This window comes from Aythya fuligula, chromosome 28, assembly GCF_009819795.1.
Source record: "Aythya fuligula isolate bAytFul2 chromosome 28, bAytFul2.pri, whole genome shotgun sequence".
NCBI lineage: Eukaryota > Metazoa > Chordata > Aves > Anseriformes > Anatidae > Aythya > Aythya fuligula.
Genome location: NC_045586.1, coordinates 2,549,158 through 2,572,386, shown reverse-complemented (window position 1 = coordinate 2,572,386; position 23,229 = coordinate 2,549,158). Strand labels below are relative to the sequence as shown.

Genomic DNA, 23,229 nt, shown 5'->3' with positions numbered 1-23,229 from the left:
GCACCCATGGGTGCCACATGGCTGGGTTCCCCCCCTCGTGTGTCCCCCCCCCCCCCCCCCATCATGGGTGGCCCCTGGGGATTCCCGGGGGGGTTCCCGGTGCCCAGGGGACGGCTGCGGGGACAGGGGCACGTGGCGGGGGGGGGCATGGGGGTGAGGGGACAAGGTGGGACATGGTGAGCCATAGGACAGGGGTGACACTGGGGGGGTGGGGTCAAGGGTGGGGGTGATGTGGGGGTGCAAGAAGGGGGGGAGGGGTGGGGTGACAGCGGCAGGACCCTGGGGGTGACACAGGGGGGTAGGACCCGTGGAGGGGGGGGACAAAAGTGACAGAGGAGTGACACAGAGAGCAGGAGGGGGGTGGTGCAGGGGGGGGGACAAAGCACATGGGGGGGGGGACAGGCCTGGGGTGACATGGGGGGGGCACAGAGAAGGGGACAGGGGTGACGCAGGGATACTGGAGGGACAGTGGGAGGTGGCAGGGGGGTAATGGGGGGTGACACAGGGACAGGACCCTGGGGCAGGAGGGGGGGGGACCTGAAACAGACCCCCCCGGGGTGAGGGGGGGGGCAGGACCCCTGGGGGGAACGCAGGGTGACAGGGGGTGACACTGGGGGACAGGGGGACACCCCGGGAGGGGCACCGCCTGGGGGACAAGGCTGGGGACACGGGGTGACACCAGGGAGGGTGGGGGTGACACCGGGGGGGGCACGGGGGACAGGCAGGGGGGATGTGGGGACGGGGGGGGGGCGTGCAGGGGTGACACCGGAGTGACACCGGAGTGAAACTGGAGTGACCCGGGGGTGACGCCCAGGGGTGACCCGTGGTGACCGGGGGGTCACAGCCCCGGGTGCCCCCCGCCGCCGCCCCCCCAAGCTCCGGGGGGGGGGGGTGACGTAGCTCCCGGCCCCGCCCCCCGATGACGCGATCCCACGACATGGCCATATAAGGGAACACGGCACGCAGGCCCCGCCCACCCCGCGAAGAGGCCCCGCCCCCCAGCCCCCGCCCATCCCGGGGGGGGGAACGGGACAGGACGGGGAGGGGGGGGGGGGGGGCAGCATCCGGAGCACCGGGAGCGGGATGGGGGCAGCAGGAGGGGGGTGGGGGGGTTACAGGGACCCCCCCCGGGGGGGGCACAGCAGGACCAGGGGGGGTAATGGGGATTTGGGGGGGTAACGGGGATGGGGGGGCACCAGGATTTGGGGAGGGGTAATGGGGATGGGGGGGGGATAACAGGGATTTGGGGGGGGGCACTGGGATTTGGGAGGGATGCTGTAGGATCCAGGCTGGGGGTGGGGGGGGGGGCACAGCACCCTGGGGAGCCCAGGGGCTGGGGGCTGCATAGGGTGGGGGGGGGTCCCCGTGCTGGGGTGGGGGGGGGGCACAGTGGGTGCACGAGCCCGCAGGGTGCGCTCACATCTCTTTATTCCCCCCCCCCAACCCCAAACAAGGGGACACCGTGGGGACACCGTGGGGATACCGTGGGGACAGAGGGGGGGGGCCCAAGCGCCCCCCCCCCCCCCCCCCCCCCCCCCCTTTTAGAGCAGCGTGGCCAGCTCGCAGCCCTCACCGCAGCCCCCGCGCCCCCCCAGCCTCTGCCGCCGCCGCTGCTGGGCCCCCTCCCTGCGCCGCCCGTGCTGGGGGGGGCCGCCCGGACCCCCCAACGCCTCCGCCGACACCGAGGTCACCGGCGAGGAGCCGCCGCCACCGGGCTCTGCGGGGAGAGAGGCAGCGTCCGGCCCCCGAGCGACACCCCCAGGGTGCCCCCCCCCCACCCCACCCCAAACCCTACCGGGTGCCTCGAGGTCCCCCCCTATCCCCAAAAGGCGGTGGTGGCCGGGGGGGGGCATGTGATAATAGGGGGGGGGGGTCTCACTCACGCTGCTGCTGCCGCTCGAGGTCCTGGAGGGCGATGGTGGAGAGGGGCCGGGGGGGGGCTGCGGCGCGGTAGAGCTGCAGGGCGGCCAGGAGGTCGGAGGCCAGCGTCACCTCCGCGTCCCACTCGTAGCTCTCGTCCACCGAGGTGTCCCTCCTGGGGGGGGTTACAAGCGTTAAGGGGGGGGTCCCATCACCCGCCACCCCCTCCCCGTGGCACGCTGTCACCCCCCCGTGTCCCCGAGGAGCGCATCCTCACCTCTTCCCCGCGCCGCTCAGGGCCGGCTCCGTGCTCACCTTGCCCTCCTGCCAGCTGCCCCCGTCCCCCGGGGGGGTACCGGGGCCGGGCCCCCCCAGGGATGGTGCCAAGGAGGGGGGGCGCAGGAAGGAAGCGCTGCCCCGGCCGCTGCTCTGGCTGGTCAAGCTGCCCCGCGGCAACTTCTCCGGGGGGGGCACATCCCCAGATTCAGTCCTGCTGCCGGGGGGGGCACCACGGTGGGTCGGTTCCTGGGGGGCCGGCCAGGGGGGGGGGCCCGGCAGCGAGGCCTTGGCGGGGCCAAGGGGCAGCTTGGGGGGCTGCAGGAGGGTGGCGGCGGGGGGGGGCCGCGGCCTTGGCACATGGGTCCGTGCAGTCCGGCCCCCCCCCGGGGTGCTGGGGGGGAGTGGGGGGCTGCTGCGGGGGGTCCTCGGGGGGGGGCCAGTCTCCATCCACGCACATCTCCTTAAAGAAGGGCAGGCTCAGGTACTGCAGGATGCCGCTCGGGGCCGGGGGGGCCGCGGCAGGCTGGGGGCTGGCGGCGGCCGGGGTGGGGGGGCCCTGGAGGGGCAGCGAGTCCCAGCGGGTGCTGGGGGGGCCGGGGCTGTAAGGCAGAGTGGCGGCGGAGGCCACGGGGCTGACGTCGACGATGCACAGGGCGGCCGCTTCGGCCACGGGGCTGCTGCTGCCGTAGCCGAAATAACGGCCCCGACGGCGGCCGGAGGGTGCGGGGGGGTCCCCGGGGGGCCGGGGTCGTAACGCCACCCCCTGATGCCAAACGGGCTCCTTCTCCTCCTCCTCCTCCTCATCATCATCATCCGGTTGGGGTCCCCTGGGTGCTGGGGGGTCCCGGGGCGGGGGGGCGAAGGCGCTGTCCTTCTGGGTGGTCTCCACCACGAAGCGGCCGTCGGGGCCGCGGCGGATGCGCTCCAGGGGGCCGGGGTCCCCGCCGTGCTCCCCGAGGTGGCTCTCGTAGACGGCGTAGCCGGATCCGGCCCCGGCGATGCTGAGCCCCAGGCTGGTGCCGGCTTTTTCGCCCCAAAGCAGCGCCCGGCGTAGGCTGGGGCAGGGGGAGGGCTGCAGCTTCAGCTTGCTCGCCACACCGGCCGGGCTACCAGCGCTGTGAGAAGGGCTGGAAGGAAACGGGCAACGGCTGCGGGATCCCCGTAGCGGCTCGTTTGGACCCCTCCCCATAATTAGGGGGCTCACATCGGGCATCCCCCGGGCGGTGCCGTGCCCTGCAGGACGTGGCAGCACTGCTCCGGGTGCTCCCTGCTTGCTTGCTTTGGCCACGAGCCCCCCTCAAGGGGAAAGCGGAGCACCCGTGGGTGCCCCGAGCCTGGCCCCGCTCCCGGTTCCTGCCCCAAGCCAGCGGATGGATGATGATGATGATGATGATGATGGGGGGGGGGGGGAAGGGTGGCATGGCGCGACTTACTGCGGAGCAGGGAGCTTCTGGCTGGGGGAGAAGACGAGCGGTGGATCTGGAAGGTGATGAGAACACACGGGGATCGCACGGCCAGCGACGCATGGCGATGAGGAGGAGGCGAGAGGAGAGGAAGGAGATGGCAGCCACCCCCCCGCAGCCCCCCTGGCCCTGTCCCCATGGCTTGAGCCCCCCCAGGAGGCGCTGGCTCTTACCTTGCCTTCGCTTCTGGATGCGCGCGGCGCGCCGGCGGTTCATGATGCAGGCGGCCACGGTGCTGAAGATGACGGCCACGCTGAGGAAGCAGATCCCGCCGATGACCCCGGCCAGCACCGGCTGCGGGAGCAGCTCGGGGAGCTGGGTGCGGGACGGGTACACCTCCATGCCTGCGCCGGATGGGAGACGGAGCTGGGGCACCCGCTCAGCACCCCAGAACAGCCTCCAGCACCTTGATGGCACCGCAGAGGGGATGGCAAAGCCTCGGGGGGCTGCAGGGGGACCTGCAGCCTCTGCTCCCAAGGGTGCTGGCAGCAGGGACACCAGACAAGGCTCCCCTGCCACCCAAAACCAAAGCCACGCGAGAGGCGTGCATGGGGATGAGCGCTCCCGCAGTGCCCGCTTCTCAAGATGCAGTCCCCGGTCTAGTTTTGGGGCTGGAACCCCAAAAAGGGGATTTTCGTTTAGGGCAACCACCTCCCTCCCTCGGTTCCTGCCTCCCAGCTGGAAGAGCGGGCGGGCGCAGCGCAGCCCCTACCTGCCGTGGAGACGTTCACCGTGTTGCTGGGGTCGCTGATGTAGCTGCCCGCGAAGGCCACCAGGCGGAACTCATAGAAGGCGTCCTGGGGGGGGGTGGGGGGCGAGCAGAGCACCGTCAGCCTCACCCCCACCTCTCTGCGTCCCCGCGGAGCGCCCGGCGAGACCCCCAACCCCTCCCCGACCACGCGGCACCTCACCTTGATGAGCCCTGGCACCAGCACCTGGCTCTCCGTGCCGGGGATGGAGCGCTCCAGCACCTCCCAGCCGCCCTTGTCCTGCCGCAGCTCCAGGGCGTAGCCGCTCAGCGCCACCGAGAGCTGGGCCGGGGGCTCCCAGCGCAGCAGGACCCCCCGCGACGTCTCGTTGGCGCTCAGGGCCTGCGGCGGGGACAGGAAGACGTGCACGGTCATGGCCGGCGGCTCCGGAGGCACTGTGGTCACTGGGAAGCCTGGGGAGAAAGGGGACGCTGGCACGGGTGGCGTGGGGAGGGAGAGCGGGGTGGAAACCGGAGCTTCGGGGGAGTTTTGGGGGGGGCTACGAGGCACCCTGCTCTTACCCCTGGGCACGGAGGTGACGATCTGGCTGAAGGGGCCGCTGCCCAGTTTGTTCTGGGCCAGGACGCTGAACTGGTAGCTGGTGTCCGGCTGCAGGTTCTCCACCAAGAGGTGCTGAGCCCCCGGCGGCACCGAGAGCGACACCCAGTCGTGGTGGGCGCGGGGCGGGTGCTTCGCCCTGCGGGGAACGGGGGGAGCCCTGAGCACGCGGCCGAGGGACGCCGAGGGGCTGGGGGCCACCCGGTGCCACCCTCCTACCCCCCCGGGGGGACTCACAGCGGCGTGTACCAGACGCTGAACCTCTGGAAGTAGCCCCCGTCAAAGCCGGGCTCCCAGGAGATGTTGGCCGCCAGCAGCAGCGGCAGCACGGAGACGTTGGTGACGGCGTGGGGACTGGTCCCTGGCACCCAAAGGAGAAGAGAAACCGCATGGGACGGGGGCAGCTCGGATAACCAAAGCCCAGGAGCGTTTCCAGACCTTCCACCCCCCCCAATTTTCGGGGCTCGGCACCCACCGACGCCGCCCCCACCACTCACCCAGGACGTGGACCGAGGTGGCGGTGCTGACGCTGGCCACCGGGTTGGTGGCCGTGCACTCCCAGCGCCCGTGCTGCTCCTTGACCAGGGGACGGAAGACCAGGCTGCCGTTCCCATCCACCTGGGCACCGCTCTGCCCTGTGCTGCCCACCTGCGGGGCAGGGACACCCTGATCATGCTGATATCCCCATCCCAATCCCTTGTCCCCGTCCCCATCCCAATCCCTTGATCCCGTCCCCATCCCCTGTCCCTGTCCCCAGTGCCTCCGCAGTGACCCCACAGCCCCCAGACCCTCGCAGGACCTTGATCCACCCCCCTGGGGCCGATTCGGACACAGAGGGGCAGGATTTTGCCCTCGTTTCCTACAAAACCAAAGGTGATACGAGCAAAACTCCCCTCCCGTGGGACCCCAGGGCTTCCTGTGGGGACAAGGACCCGGGGACTACCCACGCGATGATGTCCCAGGACACCCAGTGTGCTCCTTACCTTCCCCCAGGTGATGGTGGGTGGGGGGTCCCCGTGGGCCGCGCAGGGGACCACCAGCTCCCGGCCCACCTCCTGGAAATATTCCTCCTTGGGGCGCACGGTGAAGGCGGGGGGGTCCTGCAAGAGCCACGCACGGTGCTGGGGACGGTGGCGGGGACACGGGACACCGGAGTGTTGTGTCCCCCGTCGTCCCCCCCCCAGTCTGTCCCCACCTTGAGCAGGACGCGGGTGGGCCGGGAGGCGCCGGCGGTGCCGTAGCTGTTGTAGGGGGTGCACGTGTACACCCCCAGCGCGTCGTCGTTCCCCGTGGCGATGACGATGGAGCCGTCGGGCCGCGCCGACCAGCCGGGGAGCTGGTGGGAAAGGCGTGGGGGTGATTTCGGGGGGCTGCGGGGTGCAGGTGAAGGGGTGGGGGGGCCGTGGGTGGCCGTACCTTGCCCAGCTCCAGCGGGCGCCCGTCCCGCGTCCAGCTGACGGAGAGCAGCGGGGGGTTGGCCCTGGTGGGGCACCGGATTACACCCCGCATCCCCTTGGGCAAATGGGTCTCCGGGAGCATGGTGGTCACCTGCGCCGGATCTGGGGGGAAGGGGGGACACGTGGGGTGCTGGGAGGGCGCTGGAGACCCTGTAGGGGCCGATGGGGGCACCCCCGAGCTCTTACACAGCACCGTGACGAAGGCTGAGGCTGAAGGTGGCTTCCAGAGCCCGTTGCTGGCGACGCAGGTGTATTTGCCGGCGTCGTCCGGGGTGGCTCGCTGCAGCAGGAGGCTCCCGTCCACCAGGATGCGCACCCGGGCCTGGAGGTGGCTGCGAGGGGAGGAGAGGGTGGGAGTGAGGGTGGCAGCAGGCACCCAGGACGGGTGAAAGCTCTCCGGCACGCACCGTGCCCCAGCGCAGCCGTTGGGGATTCGGTGAGGTCCCCGCGCCTCCGATGGCCACCAGGAGCCCACGGCCACCTTGGTGCCACCCCCGGCACCATGTCCCTGCCCTACCTGAGGTGGAAGACGTTGCTGCTGCCCTGGAACCAGGTGTAGGTGAGGTTCCCCGGGTACGCCTCGGCCTGGCACGCCAGAAAGGCATCCTGAGAGATGTTAACGGTGACGTTCTGCGGCGGCACCACGATGACGGGCGGCCCTGCAGCAGGGGGGGGGACACGGGGGGACAGTGAGGGGCCTGGGGACCGTGCCACAGACCCCGTGACGCTGCCAGGGCTCGGCGAGCGGCCCCGCTCCTACCCTGCACGAGCACGCGGGTGGTGTGGGTGATGGTGCCCTCCTTGCTGGTAGCGTGGCACGTGTAGGTGCCCGCGCTGGCGCGCTCCACCACGGCGATGCTCAGCGTCCCGTTCCTCACCTGCAATGTCACCGGTGGCCACCGAGGCTCTCAGGACCGTGGCCCCGTGGCCAGGGCTCGCTCTCCAGCCACGTGGAGAGCGTCGCTGTGCCCCCTGAGACTCGCCCCCCGACCCCAAAGTTCCCCCTGGGGGATGTTGGCACTTCGCCGTGCTCACCTGCACCGCGTCCCCGCTCTGCACGGCCAGGTCGCTCCGCTTCCAGATGACCACGGGCTGGGGGTTGCCGATGGCCGTGCAGGTGAGGCTCAGCGCCTCCCGGTCCCGCACCTCCACGAAGGCTGGGGGGGTCTCCAGGAAGGTGGGGGGTGCTGCAAAGACAAACACAGACCCTCGGTCTTGGGAACGAGCAGATCCAGCCCCAGCCCCACCAGCTGCAGCTCCTCCTTTGCCGGGGGGACAACCAAATCCTCCCCCTGTCCTCACTTCACAAAGCCAAGCGGAGCAGGCGCAGGCACAGGGCGCACCACGACCGCTCCCCCACCCCAAATCCAGCTCTCAGACCAAGCTCAGCACCCCGAGAGCAGCACAGGGCAGGGCAGGCAGCAGCTTGGGCTCGTGCTGGCAGCTCCAACCCGTACCGTTGACGGTGAGGTGGATCCAGGTGCCGTTCTGGAAGTCGGCGTCGGCGCTGGGCCGGTCGAGGAAGAGCACGCGGCACTCGTACCAGCCCTGGTCCTCGGCACGCAGCAGGTCGATGCGCAGCGAGGCGCCTTCCTCGATCCGCACGCGACCTGCCGAGCCAGAAACGTTTGCCCCAAGCAGTTTGGGGACGTCCCCGTGCCCGGGGCCACCACCTCCGCAGAGCACCCGCCCATGCAGGGGCCTCCCTGCTCCCCCAAAGCCCTCGGGCTGGCAGCAAAATCCCTCCCCGCTGCCTTTTGGCACCCGCAGCCTCGGCTCGGATCTCCCCCGGGGCTCCCCCCTCGGGAACCCTGCTCAGCCCTGGCACCTTCCCGCTCCTGGAGGTGCTGTGGGGTCTGGATGAGCCCCTCCCCTGCTCTGGGGGCACCGGGGGGCTGCCTGATGTGGGGGAGCTCGCCCCAAGCCGGCCCCTCTGGTGATGATGATGATGATGAGGATAAGGACCTCAAGCAAGAGCGAGTGCAGCCCCCTAATCCCCCGGGCTATTAACAGAGCCTTAATCGGCTCAGGCATGCAGCAGGCAACAGGCTCAGCACCACCGGGGTGCGCTCAGCACCGTGGCACCCCCAGACCCCGCTGCACCCCCGGCTCAGCCCTCTGCGTGCCCTCACCCGAGGCGGCCCCTTGGGACCGTGGGGCAGGGCCACGGTGGTGACCAGCACCCAAAGGTGCCCGGGAGCAGCACCTTTGCCAGGGTTTCCCTCAAATTAAGTTTTTTTGGAACACCCCCAACAGCCCCAGCCGGAGCTGGGTGTCCCCACAGGTCCCCACATGGGTGCTGCACCCGGCCAGACGAGCCCAGCGAGGAGGAGGAGGAGGAAGAGGAGGAGGAAGAGCAGCAGGACCCGGCAGGCTGGTCGGGCAGGGCGGTTTGGGGACGGGATCGGCGCAGAGACGCGTTGTGCGGACGCAGCACAGCAACACGTGCTCCCCAAGTTTCTTCCACCCCCCCCAAAAAAAATCTGCTTCTCTGGGGGCTGATGGACGTAGCCGGGTGCCTTCGGCCTCACCCTGCGCCCGCAGCGCCAAGCGGCAGCGCGAGGGCCCCGAGCCCTGGGCCCCGCAGGCTGCTGAACAAAGGTCCCTTTGGCAGGGCTCCGAGAGCCCTGGGGACGCCCCCAGCCTCTCCCTAATCCCCCCCTCGCCGGCCCCAACCCCTCCTCCTCCTCGCCCAGCGCCCGGCCGATAACAAAACCCCAGAAAAAAAAAAAACAACAAAACCGCCGCTGCCCTCCCGCCCCGCATCCCCCAGCGCCTGGCAACCGCCATTCAAAAGGGGACACAAAGGGGACGCGGCGGCTGGGGACCACCGGCACCAGTTGATGGCAGAGGGGGGGGAGAAACGGCCCCGTCGCCCCCCAGGGACACGAGGGGCTTTCAGGGGCGCAGCCCACCCTCGTCCCCGAGGTGTCCCCAAAGTGCCTGGGTGACACAGGTGGCGGTCAGGGGCTTCCTGGGTGACACCTGAGCCGCTTTGCCTGCTCCGAGCTCTCGGCTGCGGGGCTGAGCCTGGGGGCCCCTTGCCTGACCCCAGATCCCCCCATGGGGAGGATCGAGGGCCAGCTGCCACCCGGCAGCCCCCCCCATAGGGTCCCCGTCCCCTCCGTCCCCACCGCCGAGCCCGGTGGCAGCACCCCAGGGTGCTGGTGGCACCGTTGGGGACAAGGCTGAGGGCTGGCGGGACGCGGGGAGGGCGCAGCAGGATGGGGCCGAGCCCTTTGTGCCGGGGGGAAACCTGAGATCCCGCAGGTAACGGGAGCCGGGGGGCCCCCGGGAGGCAGGTGCCGAGGATTTGGTGTCACCGCGAGGTTTGGTGTCACCGCCAATCCCACGGAGCCACCCGGGAAGGTGCTGGCAGCGGGGAGCACCCCAAAATTGCTCCTGCCCCGTGCTGGCGGCTCCTTCCTCACCCCTACCTGTGGCCGGGCTCCACCTGCGGCACATTTTTTTGGCAGTTTCGGCCGCCGAGGCCGGATCCCGTCGGACCGGGCCCCCCCCCCGTTTGGCCCCGAGCACCCGGTGGGGGCGAGGAGCGGCCTCCCACGCCGCGGCCCCGTTTGGCCCCAAATCCCGGCCCCGCCAAATGGCTTCACCCAAATCCCTTCCCCGAGCACGGCTCGCTCGGCCGAGGGGTGCAGGGTGGTGAAGCCATCCCGAGCGGGGTGCCCGGTGCTCCCGGTGCTCCCGGTGCCACTCACCGAGGTACTCGGGGTCGACGCGGGGCGAGTAGAGGCCGAACTTGATGAAGATGGGGAGGACGAAGCCGACGCGCACCCACTCGATGACGTAGAGCGGCGGGCGGCTCTGGCGGGCGCCCAGCAGGTCGCAGCCCAGCACCGCGCTGTCCCCGACGCGGCCCACCACGGCCCCGCTCGGCCCGCTGCCTGCACGGGGCACCGGGGACACCGGTAACACCAGTAACACCAGTGGCACCGGTAACACCGGTGGCACCGGGAGCACCGGTGGCACCGCACCCCCTCTTCCCATCCCGTCCCGTCCCGTCCCGTCCATCCCATCCCGTCTCACCCTGTCCGGTCCCATCCATCCCATCCCATCCCGGTCCCCGGTTCCCATCCCGGTTCCCGGTTCCCATCCCGGTTCCCGGTTCCCGGTCCCCGCTCCCCTTACCCTCAGCCCCGGTGCCGGCGAGCAGGCTGAGGAAGGCCGCACGTAGCCACCACCGCATAGCCCAGCTCCCCGGCCCGCTGCTCCCGGTGGCGGCGGGGACAGGCGGCCACCGAGGGGCGGGCGGGGAGATCACCGGGCACCGGCGACCGGTTACCGGCTGCCACCGGGGGTCAGGGCCGGAGCTCGGCAGGGCTCGGCCGGGCTGCCCGCGGCGCTCTGGCCCCGAACCGGGGGGCGCTGGGGGCTCCTCATGCCCGCCCCGGGCCCCGCGGCTCCGCTCCGCGCCCCGCGCCGCCGCCGCCACCGGGCGGCCGCCGCCAAAGCCACGGTGGTGGGCGGGGCGTGAGCAGGCCCCGCCCCGCCGCGCTGCCGATTGGCTGTCGGCTCGGCAGCGGGCGGCCAATAGCGGGGCGGGGAGGGGAGGGGGAGGCGCGGGGGGTGATGGGAGGTGTAGTTCTGGGGGGTGGGGATGGGGGTGGAGGGGACAGGGGTGGGTGACACGGGGTGGGACACGGGTGGGTGGCATTGGTGGGTGATAGGTGGGTGACACGGGTGTGGACACCAGTGTAGGACATGGGTGTGAGACACTGGTGGGTGACATCAGTGGGTGGCACTGGTGTGGGACACTGGTTTGTGACTGGTGGGTGACTGGTGGGTGACACTGGTGGGTGACACTGGTGGGTGACACGAGTGGGTGACATTGGTGTGTGATAGGTGGGTGACACGGGTGTGGGACACCAGTGTAGGACATGGGTGGGTGACACTGGTGGGTGACACTGGTGTGGGACACTGGTGTGTGGTGGGTGACACTGGTGTGTGACTGGTGGGGGACTGGTGTGGGACACAGGTTGGTGACATGGGTGCGTGATACTGGTGTGTGACACTGGTGTGTGGTGGGTGACACTGGTGTGTGACACTGGTGTGTGCCATGCCGTGCCACACCACATCCAGCCCTATGCCGGGGACCCCCCCCACGTGCCACCCCACGGCACACCCGTGACCGCCACCAACCCCCGGCCGCCCCCCGTGACCGCCCCCACCCCGGGGCTCTCCCCGTGCCCTCTCGCACCCCGGCCGTCACCCCTCTAATCCCCTCCTCACCCCGTCCCCTCCGGCCACCGGAGCCGTGTCCCCGCGGGGCTGAGCCGGAGCTGGGCCACCCGCCAGCCCTGGGGGCTCTGCTACTGGGGGCACCGGTGTGGGGTCACCCCCCTGTGTCCCGGTCCCCCCGGTGCTGCCCGGCCACGCGTGGCCGTGCCGGGTCCCTCTTGGCATCACCGCTCGGGGACGTTGGTGCTGAGCCCCCCGTCCCGACCCCATCCCCGGGACAGGGGTCCTCCCGTGCCCCCCTTTCGGCCAGTCCCGGCGCGGCCCCCGGCGCACGGGAGACTATTAAGGCCAGAGCTAAAGTGAGATTTGTTCAAGGCAGTAATTCTGCGGGTAAGCTGCTTTCCGGCACCTCACAGCCCCATGGGAGTCCTGCGGCTCCCTGGGCTTAGGCGCCGTGGTTGGACCTCGCTGCCCCGTCCCCGTCCCCTTTCGTGTCCCCAAATCCTCCACGTGGGGCCTTTCCCCACCCCCCCTCGCCCCAGCCGCTCGTGTCCCAGGATGGGGCCAGGCAGTTGGGTGACCCCAAATGTCCCTTGTCCCCACGTGGTGCCACAGGCCATGGTGTCACCCATGGGGTACGGACACAGACGGTCCCTGAGACCCCAACCTGGGGTGCAGGGTGGCACCGAGGGCAGCTCTGTGCCACTTTGGGGTGCCCGCGTCCCCACAGCCACCCTCCTCCCATCCCTGCTGGCTCCCACCCCAACTGCCCCAAGCCACCACCCTCGCGTGTCATTTCTGGGGGATGATAACGGCGTTTTGGGGTCTCAGGGGGATATCTGGGGACGCTGGGGCTGCCTGGTGGAGGTGACAGCCCCCCAGGCCCCCCACAACCTTCCCAGTGGGGGCTGTGCCGGTACCCGGTGCGTGCCGGGCGCTCCCGGCCATGTGCCCCGCGCGCGGGAATGGGGACGGTGACGCTTCTGGCACTCCGGATTTAAGTGCCACCAAGGTTAGGAGCAGCTGAGAAGAGATTTTCAGGATTGGGCTTTTGGACGGAGATGCCTAAATTCCAGCTAAGCTCCCGTTTAAGCGTCCACGTCCCGGGCCGGCCCTGGGGCGCTGACGTGGCCGCACGGCATCGCCGCTTTGGCGAGCGACCAGCTCCGGGGCTCGCGGGGTTGAGACCCGGGACGGGGTCCCCGCAGCACCTCAGGGTGCAGCCGCAGGCGTCCCCAACCCTGGGGCGCCCCGAGGAGGCTGTCGGGGGGTGCCTGGGGATGGAGGTTTGGTGCCGTGGCGTTGGGGGATGGCACCAGGTCGCCTGGATAGCTGGCGCAGGGGGGTTGCAGCAGGGGTTGTGTTCGAACCACGAGGTGGAAAGAAGCCACCGAAAAGTCCTTTAATAGGGGGGGGACAGGGTGGATGGTGGCACCGCAGGGCTGGGCAAGGCTCCCCCAGGACATCAGCGCGAGCATCTCCTTCCACCTCCATCCGGCACACGCTGCTCGGGGAGAAACTCCAGCTCACGCCTCCTCGGTGTCCCTTCCAGCGCTGCAGTGAGGCAGATCCATGCAAAATTTGGGCTTTCAGACCCCACAGCCGGGCCTGCCGTGGCTCTGCGGCACAGGGAACCCCCCCGGGGAGGTTGGGGGGGGGGCTGCACCTACCTGAGGTGCTGGTGGAACTGGATGACGGCTTGCTCCTGCTCCCGCGTCTCGATGGAGCCCGGCCGCAGCCTGCGGATCTCCCGGATGGCGGCGGCGCCGCTCAGCGCCTGCGCCTTCACCAGGTAGCACGCCAGCATGGTGCCCGTCCGCCCGTGGCCCAGCAGACAGTGCACCGCCACCGCCTGGCCGGCGCAGCCGTGAGGGCCTCGCCTGCCGCTCGGTGTCACCTCCACCCTGGTGTCACCTCTGCATTGGTGTCACCTCCAGCTTGGTGTCACCTCTCTCTTGGTGTCACCTCCATCTTAGCATCACCTCCCTCTTAGTGTCACCTCTACCTTGGAGTCACCTCCCTCTCGGTGTCACCTACACCTTGGTGTCACCTCTCTCCTGGTGTCACCTACACCTTGGTGCCACCTCCGCTTTGGTGTCACTTCCCTCTCGGTGTCACCTATACCTTGGCATCACCTCCCGCTGGCGTCACCTCCACCTTGGTGTCACCTCCCTCTCAGTGTCACCCCCCTCTTGGTGTCACCTCCACCTTGGCATCACCCCCCTCTTGGTGTCACCTCCCTCTCGGTGTCACCTCCACCTTGGTGTCACCTCTACCTCGGTGTCACCTCCCTCTTGGTGCCACTCACCCTGGCATCACCACCCCATACCGGTGCCACCTACATCACCCCCTGGGCATCACCCCCTGGGCATCACCTCCCCCTCGGTGCCACCTCCCCCCCGGTGCCACCTCCCTCCTGGTGCCACCCCCTTGCTGTCACCCCCTTCGGGCCGTACCTCCCCGCGCCCGTTGGCCTCCTCCACCAGCTGCAGGAAGCTCTGGATCTGCCCGGGCGTCGGGGGGCTGAAGTCGGGCACGCGGATCCGATGGAGCTGCACCGCGGGGCAGCAGCCGTGGTGGGGGGGGGGCCGCTCCGACAGCGACACCAGGTGCCGCACGCCCTGGCCCAGCAGGAACCGGTAATGCCCCGGTTCCCGCGGCATGGCCAGCCCCGCCAGCCGCCCCTCCGCCACCCACGAGAAGTTGGGGGGCTCCACCATCGCCTGCGGGGACCGGCACCGGGGGCCAGAGCTGCCGCGCGCCCTGGGGAGGGGGCTGGGATGGGGAACCCTGGTCAAAATCTGGGGACCTCCGGCCGTGACCCCCCAGCACAACAGGGAGGGGACCCCCGGGTTATGCCCCCCAGGACCCCCCAGCACAACAGGGAGGGGACCCCCAGGTTATGCCCTCTAGGACCCCCTGGCCATGACCCCCCAGCACCACAGGGCCAGGACCCCCACGCTATGCCCCCTAGGACCCCCCGGACAGACCCCAAGATCCCAGGCCCCCCCAGGAGCCCAGAGCAGGGCCCCCCAGGACCCCCCCAGACCCCAATCAGGCTCCCTAGGACCCCCCGGCCATGACTCCCCAGCACCACAGGGCTGGGACCCCCAGGCTGTGCCCCCTAGGACCCCCCAAACAGACCCCAAAATCCCAGGCCAGGCCCCCCAGGTCCCCAACCAAGCTCCCTAGGACCCCCCCCCCAGGGCCCCCAACACCCCTAGCCCAGACCCCCCCAGGACCCCCAGCTGGGCCCCTCAGCCCCCCTGCCCATGCTCTCTGCCCTACCCCAGCCCCCTACCAGCCCCCCCAGCCCCCCAAAACCCTGCTCCCCCCCCCCCAAACCCCCAGGCCAACCTCCCCCAGCCCCCCCCACACCCCCCCCAGCCCCCCGGGCCGGCTTCCCCCGAACCCCCCGGACCCCCCCAACCGGGCCCAGCCCCCCAAGCCCCCCCTGGACCCCCTCCCGGACCCAATTTTGCTTATTCCGGCCCCAAAAGGGCCCCTGCCCCCCCCCCCCCCAACGCACAGGCCCGCCCCCGCCGCAGGCCCGGCCCCGCGGCCTGCTCCGACCGGGGGCCCCCGCACCGGGCCCGGCCCCCTCCGGAACGGCCCCGGGACCCCCCCCAGCGCCCCCCCCCCCCCCCCCCCGGGCCCCGCCGTACCGGGGAGGCCGCTCGGGGGGGGGGTGGCGGAGCCGGGGCCCGGTAGCGGCTGCAGGGAGCGGAGCCGGCACCGGGAGGCGGCGGCGGCAGTGCCGGGGCTGCAGTGACCCGGGGGGGGCACCGGGGAGCTGCCCACCCCCGGGACACCGGGACACCGGGGCTGGCCCCCCCCCCAGGGACACCGGGACACCGAGGACGACCCCCCCGGGATGTCGGGACACCGGGACTGCCCCCCCCCGGGACAATGGGACACCGGGGCTGACCCCCCGGGACACCGGGACCCCGGGGTTGCCCCCTCCCGGTGCTTTGCCCCCACCCTGCTGCCATCTCCGTGTCCCCCCCCCACTCCCGTCCCCTTGTCCCCAACCTCGGTGCCCCCCCCCGGTTGGGAAGCCCCCGCTCAGCCCTGCTCCACTCGGCCTCATGGAGGGGACACGGGGGGGTTGTCCCCAGGGTGGGACAAGGGGGGCACCTCTCCTGTGCCCCCCCCCAGGGATAAAATCCCCCATGGCCACTGCTTTTCAACCCCGTTTCTTCATTTATTTGGTGCTGGGTGGTTACACGGTGGTGATGGGGAGGGGGACATGGGGACATGGGGATGGGGACATTGGGATGGGGACATTGGGATAGGGACCGGGATATTGGAATGGGGACATTGGGATAGGGACTGGGATATTGGAATGGGGACATTGAGATAGGGATAGGGATATTGGGACGGGGATATTGGGACGGGGATATTGGGATGGGGACATGGGGATGGGGACATTGGGATAGGGACATGGGGACACACGACCCCGGTGGCCATCGCAGCCCGCTCGGGGCAGGGCAGGGCTGGCCCTGGGGTCACCCCTTGAGGTACACCTCGCCGTGGATCTTGTAGGGCAAATTCCTCCAGCCGAAGATGGGGGCGGGCGAGGGGCTGTTGTACATAGCATCCCTCACCTCCCCGGCGGTCAGCTCCCTGTCCCACATGTAGACGGCCGAGATCTCCCCCACGAAGGACTGACGGACGTCAAAGCCCCCCCCAAAGTTGTCCTGCTCCTGCCCCAGCAGGATCACGGCCTCGGCGCCCACCGCGTAGTCCTTCTGCAGCCCCTTGCGGGGCCAGGGCTTCCCGTTGAGCCAGAAGCGCGCGATGCCGGTGGGGGACTCCCAGCTGGCGCAGGCGTGCTCGCTCTCCGAAAAGCTCTCGGGGACGCGGAAGGTGACGAACTGGCCCCCCACGTAGAAGCGGTACTCGGTGGGTTTGGGCTTGGAGAGGAGGATCTCGTTGTCCTGCGCCTTGGTGGCGTAGGAGAAGAGGCTGTGGGGCCGCGTGAGGTCGGTGTAGGAGCGCAGGCACACGGTGAAGTTGAGCAGCGGCTGCTCCGGCTTCGCCCGCAGCACCACGTAGGAGTCCTTGGTCTCCCGCGGGAACACGAAGACTTGGTTCACCAGGTCTGGGAGAGGGGACAAAGAGGTGGCTGCTCCTGGCACCGGGATGGCATCCGGCCAGATCCACCCCGGGGGAAACGGGGTGGTGAAGTGCCAGCAAGGAGGGCACCGCCAGACCCCGGGGTGGCCTCCACCACCAGACCCAAGGGTGGCTGTCACCACGAGACCCAAGGGTGGCTGCCACCACCAGACCTTGAAGTGGCCTCCACCACCAGCCCCAGTGGTGGCCTCTGCCATCAGACCTCAGGGTGGCCTCCACCGCCGAGAGCAGCCACGTGCGGGCTTCTGATGCAGGGCGCCAGGGGCACGCGGTGACAGCTTGTCCCCAGCCACCCCCTCGGTCCCCTCCCTACCGTTTATCCACAGGTCGTAGGTGGCCACAGCGGTGCCCTGGGGGCCGGTGGCCGTGCAGGTGTAGGTGCCCAGGTGGGACTTGTTGAAGGAGCTGAAGATGAGGACGTTGCTCTGGCCTTTCTGCAGGGGCTCCCGGCTTCCTTTCTTCTCCCACAGGAACTCCTTGACGCTGAGTTGGGGGTCACTTGGGGGTGGGGGGGGGGACACCCCGGGGGTGGCCAAGCTGTGGGGTTGGGGGTGGGGGGGGGACGACCCTTACCTGGCGTCCCCAGTGACCTCGCAGGACAGCATCAGCTGGTGGTACATGGTGGGTGCCGGCGGGTAGGGCTGGATCCAGGCGGTCATTTTGTCTGCAGCACCCAGGCACAGGGACTGGGCTGGGTGGGGGGACACCCCCCAGCCCCCCACCACCCCCACGGGCATCCCCGCGTCCCCCCGTGTCCCCCCTCTTGCAGTCCCTGGCATTGCATCCCCATTGCCTTCCCCCCTTGCTGCACCCCCCACCCCATCCCCTCTCCCTATGGGACCCGGGGGGGGCTCCTGGCGCAGCCCCTCCACCCCTACCTTCCAGGACAGCGAGGCCGAAGAGCCCTACAAGGACGAGGAGGCAGAGCCACGGTGTCCCCATGTCCCCACGCACCCCCCGAACCCAGGCACCGGCACCGCTGTGGGGGACGAGGGGGACCCGAGAGCCACCGTGCCGCGTCCCCGGGGGCTGAAACCCTCCCTGGACGGGGAGCAGAGCGCTGTGGTGTGATGTCTGCGCCCAACCTTTGTCACCAAGTGCTTGGGGACGTTGACCGCTCCGGCGGTGTTTGCTGAACGCCTTTGGGGACTGGTTTGCTTCAGGGGTCGTGGCCTTGGCGAGCTGGCGGGGAGCCTGGGGACATGCGTGGGGACAGGGGACGTGGCCCTGGGGGCTTGCCCCGAGCCTCGTGTGCCCATCCCAAATCATTCCTGCTATTCCAGGTGTGTGCCAGCCCCATGGATCCGTGCCCTTCGGTTACTGCTACAGCCCCCCGACACGTCCCACAGCCTTGGGGAGCTGCCCAAAGCCCCCCCCAGCCCCCCTTTAACCCCCCACATCCCCAGGAATTTATTTCTGCTCACACCCATCCCGTCAGCCTCGCACGGAGAAGCTCTTGTGTTGCTGCTGGTTTATTTGATTTATTCATAATACTGGAAGGGGACGAACTTGGGTGTCACCGGGGCAGCACGAGGGGGGCGTCGGGCAGGGAAGGGGCACCCCTGGGTGACTCTGCCAGGCACGAGGGGACAGCGAGGGGACAGCGGGGGCTGAGGTGGGCTCTCAGCGCCCCAGAACCTCCCGGAGCCGCGGTTTCACCACCACGTCCCCCTTGGTTTCGTAGCTCAAGCTCCTCCAGGCCAGCAGGGCGGGCGGCAGGCGCAGGGACTGGTAGGCGGCTCGCATCTTGTCCGGGGACAGCCCCACGTCCCACAGGTGGACGTCGGCCAGCTCGCCCGTGAAGGAGTTGTAGACGTCGAAGCCCCCCCCGAAGGCGTCCTGCTCCTGCCCCAGCATGATCACGGCCTCGGCGCCCACCGCGTAGCCCCGCTGCAGCCCCTTGCGGGGCCGGGGCTTCCCGTTGAGCCAAAATTCGGCGATGCCGGTGGCCGACTCCCAGCTGGCGCAGACGTGCTCCCAGTCCCCGCGGCTCTCGGGGACGCGGAAGGTGACGGACTTGCCCCCCACGTAGAAGCGGTACTCGGTGGGTTTGGGCTTGAAGAGGAGGATCTCGTTGTCCTGCGCCTTGGTGGCGTAGGAGAAGAGGCTGTGGGGCCGCGTGAGGTCGGTGTAGGAGCGCAGGCACACGGTGAAGTTGAGCAGCGGCTGCTCCGGCTTCGCCCGCAGCACCACGTAGGCATCGCTGGGGTCGGTCCGGAAGACGAACACCTTTCGGTAGAGGTCTGGGAGTGGGGGGGGTGACAGAAGGGATGTGGTGGTCTCCGAGCCAACCCCCCTGGGGGATGTCCCCGCTGTGCCTTTGGTGCTCCAGCATCCCCCAGAAGGCTCCCAGAGCTGGCTGGGGGCATCGGATGGGGCTGAGCCACCGCGGTGTCCCCAGGGATGGGGATCTGGATGGGACCCCCTTGGCTGCCCCCCCTTCATGCTCCCACACCCCAGGGCTCTTCACTCCCTGCTCCTCACCCCGCTGCCAGCCCTGGTCCCCCCGCTGTCCCCCTACCTTCCTGGGCGGTGACACCGCTGAGGCCAGCGAGGACGGCGAGCCACAACCGTAGGCTGCCCATGGTGCTGGGTGCGGCGGTGGGTGCTGGCACCCAGGGGTTTATCGGCTGCCCTGGGTGGGAGGGAAGCGGCGTCCCCCAATCCCAGCAGCCTGGCACGGCCCGGAGGGGGCGATTTCACGCTGTCATGGGGCCACGAGACCCTGCGTCACCGCCGGCACGGGGCTCCCCTGGAGCCGTGCCCTGGGCGCGTGCCCCGGTGCAGCTTCGGGCCACCGCAGCCCCGGGGAAAACTTCCCAAATTTGAGCCCAAAGGTGCCCGTTGTCCCTCGTCTGCGGCTCTTGGCCACGTCCCTGGGCTCTGCTGGCCCCATCCCTGCATCGAGGCCAAAGGGATGGAGGCTGGGACTGGAGCCGTGGGCAGCAGGTGGCAGAAGAAACCACGGCAAACTCAAGAGGCTGAGGGTCTGCTGCGGCCTTGGTGTCCTCCGAGGGTGTCTGAGCATCCTCCCAGGGTGTCTGTGTGTCCTCCCAGGGTGTCCGTGTGTCCTCCCAGGGTGTCCGTGTGTCCTCCTCGGAGGGTGGTTGAGGCTGGGGGGCAGGCTGATCGGGGAGCTGGAGGATTTCACTGCTGTGGGGATGGCCGGGGGGATGCATGAGGATCCAAACCCGTCCCCGAACACCCCCGGGACAGCCTGAGACACGGCATGAAGGCACTGGAGGAACCAGGGGGGGCTGCGTGGGGGCAAATTGGGCTCAGCAATGAAGGTGCAGGGCTGGGGGGGGAGGTCTGGGCTTGGGGAGCGAAACCGCGCTGCACCCGGCTGCGGGCGCCCAACCCCTTTTTGGGCTCAATCTCCCTTATTTTAACAGGGACACCTCCAGCCCCTCGGGGGTCAGATGCTGGGTGCTGGTCCCTGGGGGTGGCTGGGGCCCCCCGGTGCCTTTCCCTGCTCTCCCCACACCCCGAGCTGCTCCAGCTCCTTGCCAGGCTCTTTGGCACCCGCGCGCCTCGTGACCGTGGCCATCCCTAATGGGAATGGATGAGCCCCGGCCAAACGCCTCCAGCGCCAGACATAAATCACCCGGCTTCCTGCTAACAACCCGGGGAGAGCGGCTCCAGCCTCGTTAACGTCTCCCCCTAATTTGAAGGCACGAGGAGCGGCCGGAGGTGATGGATGGCGCTGCAAAGCCGGCGCTCACCGGGGCCGGGCATCCTCAGGAAGCGCTGCCCTGTCCTGCCCCGTCCCCCAGGGCCTCATCCCGGCCACCTCCGTGTCCAGCAGCTTTCACTGGAAGCCGACAGCGTGGGCAGCAGCAGGGGAGGGTGAGGATGGGTGTGGAGTATGGGTTTTGGGGACCCCCCCTCACCCCATTAAAGCAGGCCCCGTGTGCGGCTCTGGCAGGCTCATTTATTGCAGATAATCTCCCCTGGGTGATCACAGACAGGGCGTTTGTCTCGGCTCGTGGGGAGAGAGCCAATAATCCCCCGTCGGTGCCGCCCGTGGGGATAAAACACCGCTGCTGCTGCTGCCCTTTCTGCTGGGGCTGACCCCTCCCGAGGGGCTGCGGGCACCCCGGGGACACGGCCGTTGTGCAAATCGGGGTGGCTGGCCCCAAACGGGGTGGCTGTGGGTGCTGAGAGCCCGGTGATGACCCCCAAAAAGGAGCACGATGGAGCTGGTGGCCACGCTGAGGCTTTCTCTTGGCACTGCTGGTGGTCACAGGTCAGGAGGAGAGGGTGCCGGGGGGACAATGCCACCCATGGGTGGCGGAGGACCAATGTCACACACAGGGAACTGGGCTCTGCCAGCCCCCTGGGGATGGTGCCGGGGTCCAGCTGCTGTTTTTGGGGTGCCGGGGGTGCTCAGAAGCCGCCGTCAGCGCCCACCTTGCGGTGGCAGAGCCCGGTGGCCAGCAGCACGGCGGGCGCCAGGCAGCAGTGCAGCACCCCCAGCGCCTCGCACAGCCCCAGGGCGTAATCAAACCTCTCGAAGATGCTGCAGGTGTACCGCAGCACCTCGGCATACAGGAGGAAATCCACAGCCAGCCCCACGCCGTAGGGCGCCCAGAGCACGAAGAAGAGCCAGCTCGCTCCAACCCCGGACCCCCAGCCCCCTCCTCGCCCCCCGCGGACCAGCGTGGCCACCAGCAGCGCGGCCGGCAGCAGCAGGAAGACGCAGAGGCACGAGGCCAGGTGCAGCAGGTAGACGGGCGAGAAGATGTCGACGTTTCGGCGGATGCAGCTCGCCTCCGGAGCCGCCACTGTGCCGCCAGCGAGCGCGGCCGGCACGGCCAGCAGCAGCGCCCCGAGCCAGATGCATGCAGCCAGGCGCTGGCTGCGGGGCTCCCAGCGGCTCCAGACGCCGCTGCAGCACCCGCTGGCCACCAGCAGCCCCTGGGCGAAGACGCTGCAGTGCCACAGCAGCTGGGTGACCTTGCAAGCCCCCGCACCCAGCCGCCAGCCCTGCGCGATGCCCGCTGCCACCGCCGGCAGCAGCGCGGCGAAGAGCCCGGTTGCCACCGCCAGCTGGGCCACCAGGGCTCGGTGGTGTGGCCACGTGTGGGGACACTTGGCCAAGGCCACCAGAAGCCCACCGGTGGCCAGGGCGGTGGTGACGCAGGTGGTGGCCAGGAAAGCGGGGGCTGCGCGCTGGAAGAAGGGGCAGTAGGCGTTGTGGCAGGGCTCGGAGGCGGTGTAGTCCACCAGGTAGTCCTCGTTGATGGTGAAGTTGCCCAGGAGGTCCAGCAGGTCCGCGTCCAAGAAGGTTTCGTTCTGCAGGACTTTGGGGCTCTGAGGAGGAGATCGGGGGGGTGTCAGGTGCCCCCACGGCTGTGGGATGGCATCTGAAATGTCCCCTCTGATGGCTGGGGGGGGGTTTGTCCTGCTCTGGAGCTGCCACCCAAGCGTGTGTGGGGACGGCTGGCGCATCCGCCTGCGGCATTTATCGGGGAGGGACACCCTGGGCGCAGGGGTCTGCCCAGTGCTGATACCCCGGGGCTGTGGGCTTGGCCACAAGGTGCAGGAAAACCCAAATTTCCTTACAGCCTCCGAGGTTGGTGCGAAGCCAACGGTGCTGTCTGTAAGTGAGCATTTCCCAGCTCCGAGACTCAGCACCCTGCATCCACCAGGTTTGGGGGAGATGGGCAGGGGCACTGGGGGTGCTGGGAGGTGCTGGGGCAGTGCAGGAAGGGAAAAGCTCAGCAGACGTGGGGAAAAGCTGGAAGCGGGCTCACCTCGAGATGCTTCTCTTTGAAATTCAGAGAAAACCGCCCGCTCCGAGCACCCGGCAGGATGGGAAAGGGGTGGAAGATGGGGAGGGGAAGCAGCGGGGCAGGGAGAAGCACTCACCACTGGGATGCAGTTGCCCATGATGTGTCCCCCGGGCTGTTAACTGCTCCTCCAGGCGCTGCGAGGGGTGGCTCAGCTCGGCCACGCGTGCTCGCCGGTGGGCACCGTGCGCCCTTGCACGCCGGTGCACGCTCACCCACGCGTGCTCTCCGGTGGGTGCTGCGCACGCTGGCGCACGCGTTCCTGCTCGCTCCTGCTCCCCCGGCTCCACGGGGATGAAGGACTGCGGGGCCGAGATAAGGGCTGCCTCTGATAACTGCTCCCTCCCCACTTTGGCTGGGGAGGCCAGGGTGAATGTTCAGGACGCCAGGGGTGAAGGAAACGGGCGGCCACCGCTGCCGGTAAAACCGGTGAGCTGCCAGCGTGAGCAATTTCTCGAGCAGGAAATGATAATTTCTTGGCAGAACGATTCAAGTTCACTAAGGAATTTTGTTTACCGGTGCCCCGTGCGGATGCTCCTGTTGCTGGGTGGAAAACCCCCACCCCAGGGTCACCAGCCCCGTGCTGGGGTGCAGGATGCAGGGGATGCCAGATCCTGCGGGGGACCTGGGGTCACCCTGTGGCACCAGGGGCTGTCACCCACCCCTGTGCCGGGCTCTGGTGGCACCGGGTGGCCCTGGGGACCTTTGTGCTTGGTGGGAGCATCCTTAG

The 23,229-nt window shown here is 69.5% G+C and overlaps 5 protein-coding genes across 7 annotated transcripts; all 5 read right to left on the bottom strand.

Moving 5' to 3' along the window:
* Positions 1–2,292: 2,292 nt before the first annotated feature.
* On the bottom strand, positions 2,293–10,480 carry IGSF9 (immunoglobulin superfamily member 9). The gene is made up of 18 exons (XM_032204328.1): positions 10,414–10,480; positions 10,086–10,271; positions 7,824–7,976; positions 7,402–7,553; positions 7,127–7,244; positions 6,884–7,025; positions 6,553–6,698; positions 6,326–6,468; positions 6,105–6,245; positions 5,893–6,009; positions 5,407–5,557; positions 5,147–5,270; positions 4,873–5,048; positions 4,514–4,764; positions 4,315–4,399; positions 3,776–3,946; positions 3,573–3,618; positions 2,293–3,266 (listed from the first exon to the last, which is right to left on the bottom strand). Exons 1-18 carry the CDS (start codon positions 10,478–10,480, stop codon positions 2,345–2,347), a joined length of 3,291 nt encoding a protein of 1,096 aa, XP_032060219.1. The 3' UTR covers positions 2,293–2,344.
* Positions 10,481–12,953: 2,473 nt separating this feature from the next.
* On the bottom strand, positions 12,954–15,045 carry DUSP23 (dual specificity phosphatase 23). Of its 3 annotated transcripts, XM_032204529.1 has the most exons (4): positions 15,038–15,045; positions 14,022–14,316; positions 13,236–13,417; positions 12,954–13,119 (listed from the first exon to the last, which is right to left on the bottom strand). In XM_032204529.1, the coding sequence occupies exons 2-4, from the start codon at positions 14,283–14,285 to the stop codon at positions 13,092–13,094; spliced, it is 474 nt and encodes a 157-aa protein (XP_032060420.1). In that variant the 5' UTR covers positions 14,286–14,316; positions 15,038–15,045; the 3' UTR covers positions 12,954–13,091. The 3 variants fall into 3 exon arrangements, with proteins under 3 accessions (XP_032060420.1, XP_032060419.1, XP_032060421.1); XM_032204528.1 differs by lacking the exon at positions 15,038–15,045 and having other exon boundaries at positions 14,022–14,418; XM_032204530.1 differs by lacking the exons at positions 12,954–13,119; positions 15,038–15,045 and having other exon boundaries at positions 13,232–13,417; positions 14,022–14,418.
* A 1,028-nt stretch (positions 15,046–16,073) lies between these two features.
* LOC116499576 (serum amyloid P-component-like) lies at positions 16,074–17,441 on the bottom strand. Its single transcript, XM_032204327.1, has 3 exons — positions 17,278–17,441; positions 17,018–17,187; positions 16,074–16,669 (listed from the first exon to the last, which is right to left on the bottom strand). Exons 1-3 carry the CDS (start codon positions 17,439–17,441, stop codon positions 16,074–16,076), a joined length of 930 nt encoding a protein of 309 aa, XP_032060218.1.
* Positions 17,442–18,327: 886 nt separating this feature from the next.
* Positions 18,328–19,289, bottom strand: LOC116499575 (serum amyloid P-component-like). Its single transcript, XM_032204326.1, has 2 exons — positions 19,226–19,289; positions 18,328–18,947 (listed from the first exon to the last, which is right to left on the bottom strand). The coding sequence occupies exons 1-2, from the start codon at positions 19,287–19,289 to the stop codon at positions 18,328–18,330; spliced, it is 684 nt and encodes a 227-aa protein (XP_032060217.1).
* Positions 19,290–21,093: 1,804 nt separating this feature from the next.
* On the bottom strand, positions 21,094–22,599 carry ACKR1 (atypical chemokine receptor 1 (Duffy blood group)). Its single transcript, XM_032204325.1, has 2 exons — positions 22,579–22,599; positions 21,094–22,020 (listed from the first exon to the last, which is right to left on the bottom strand). The coding sequence occupies exons 1-2, from the start codon at positions 22,597–22,599 to the stop codon at positions 21,094–21,096; spliced, it is 948 nt and encodes a 315-aa protein (XP_032060216.1).
* Between the last annotated feature and the right edge of the window lie 630 nt (positions 22,600–23,229).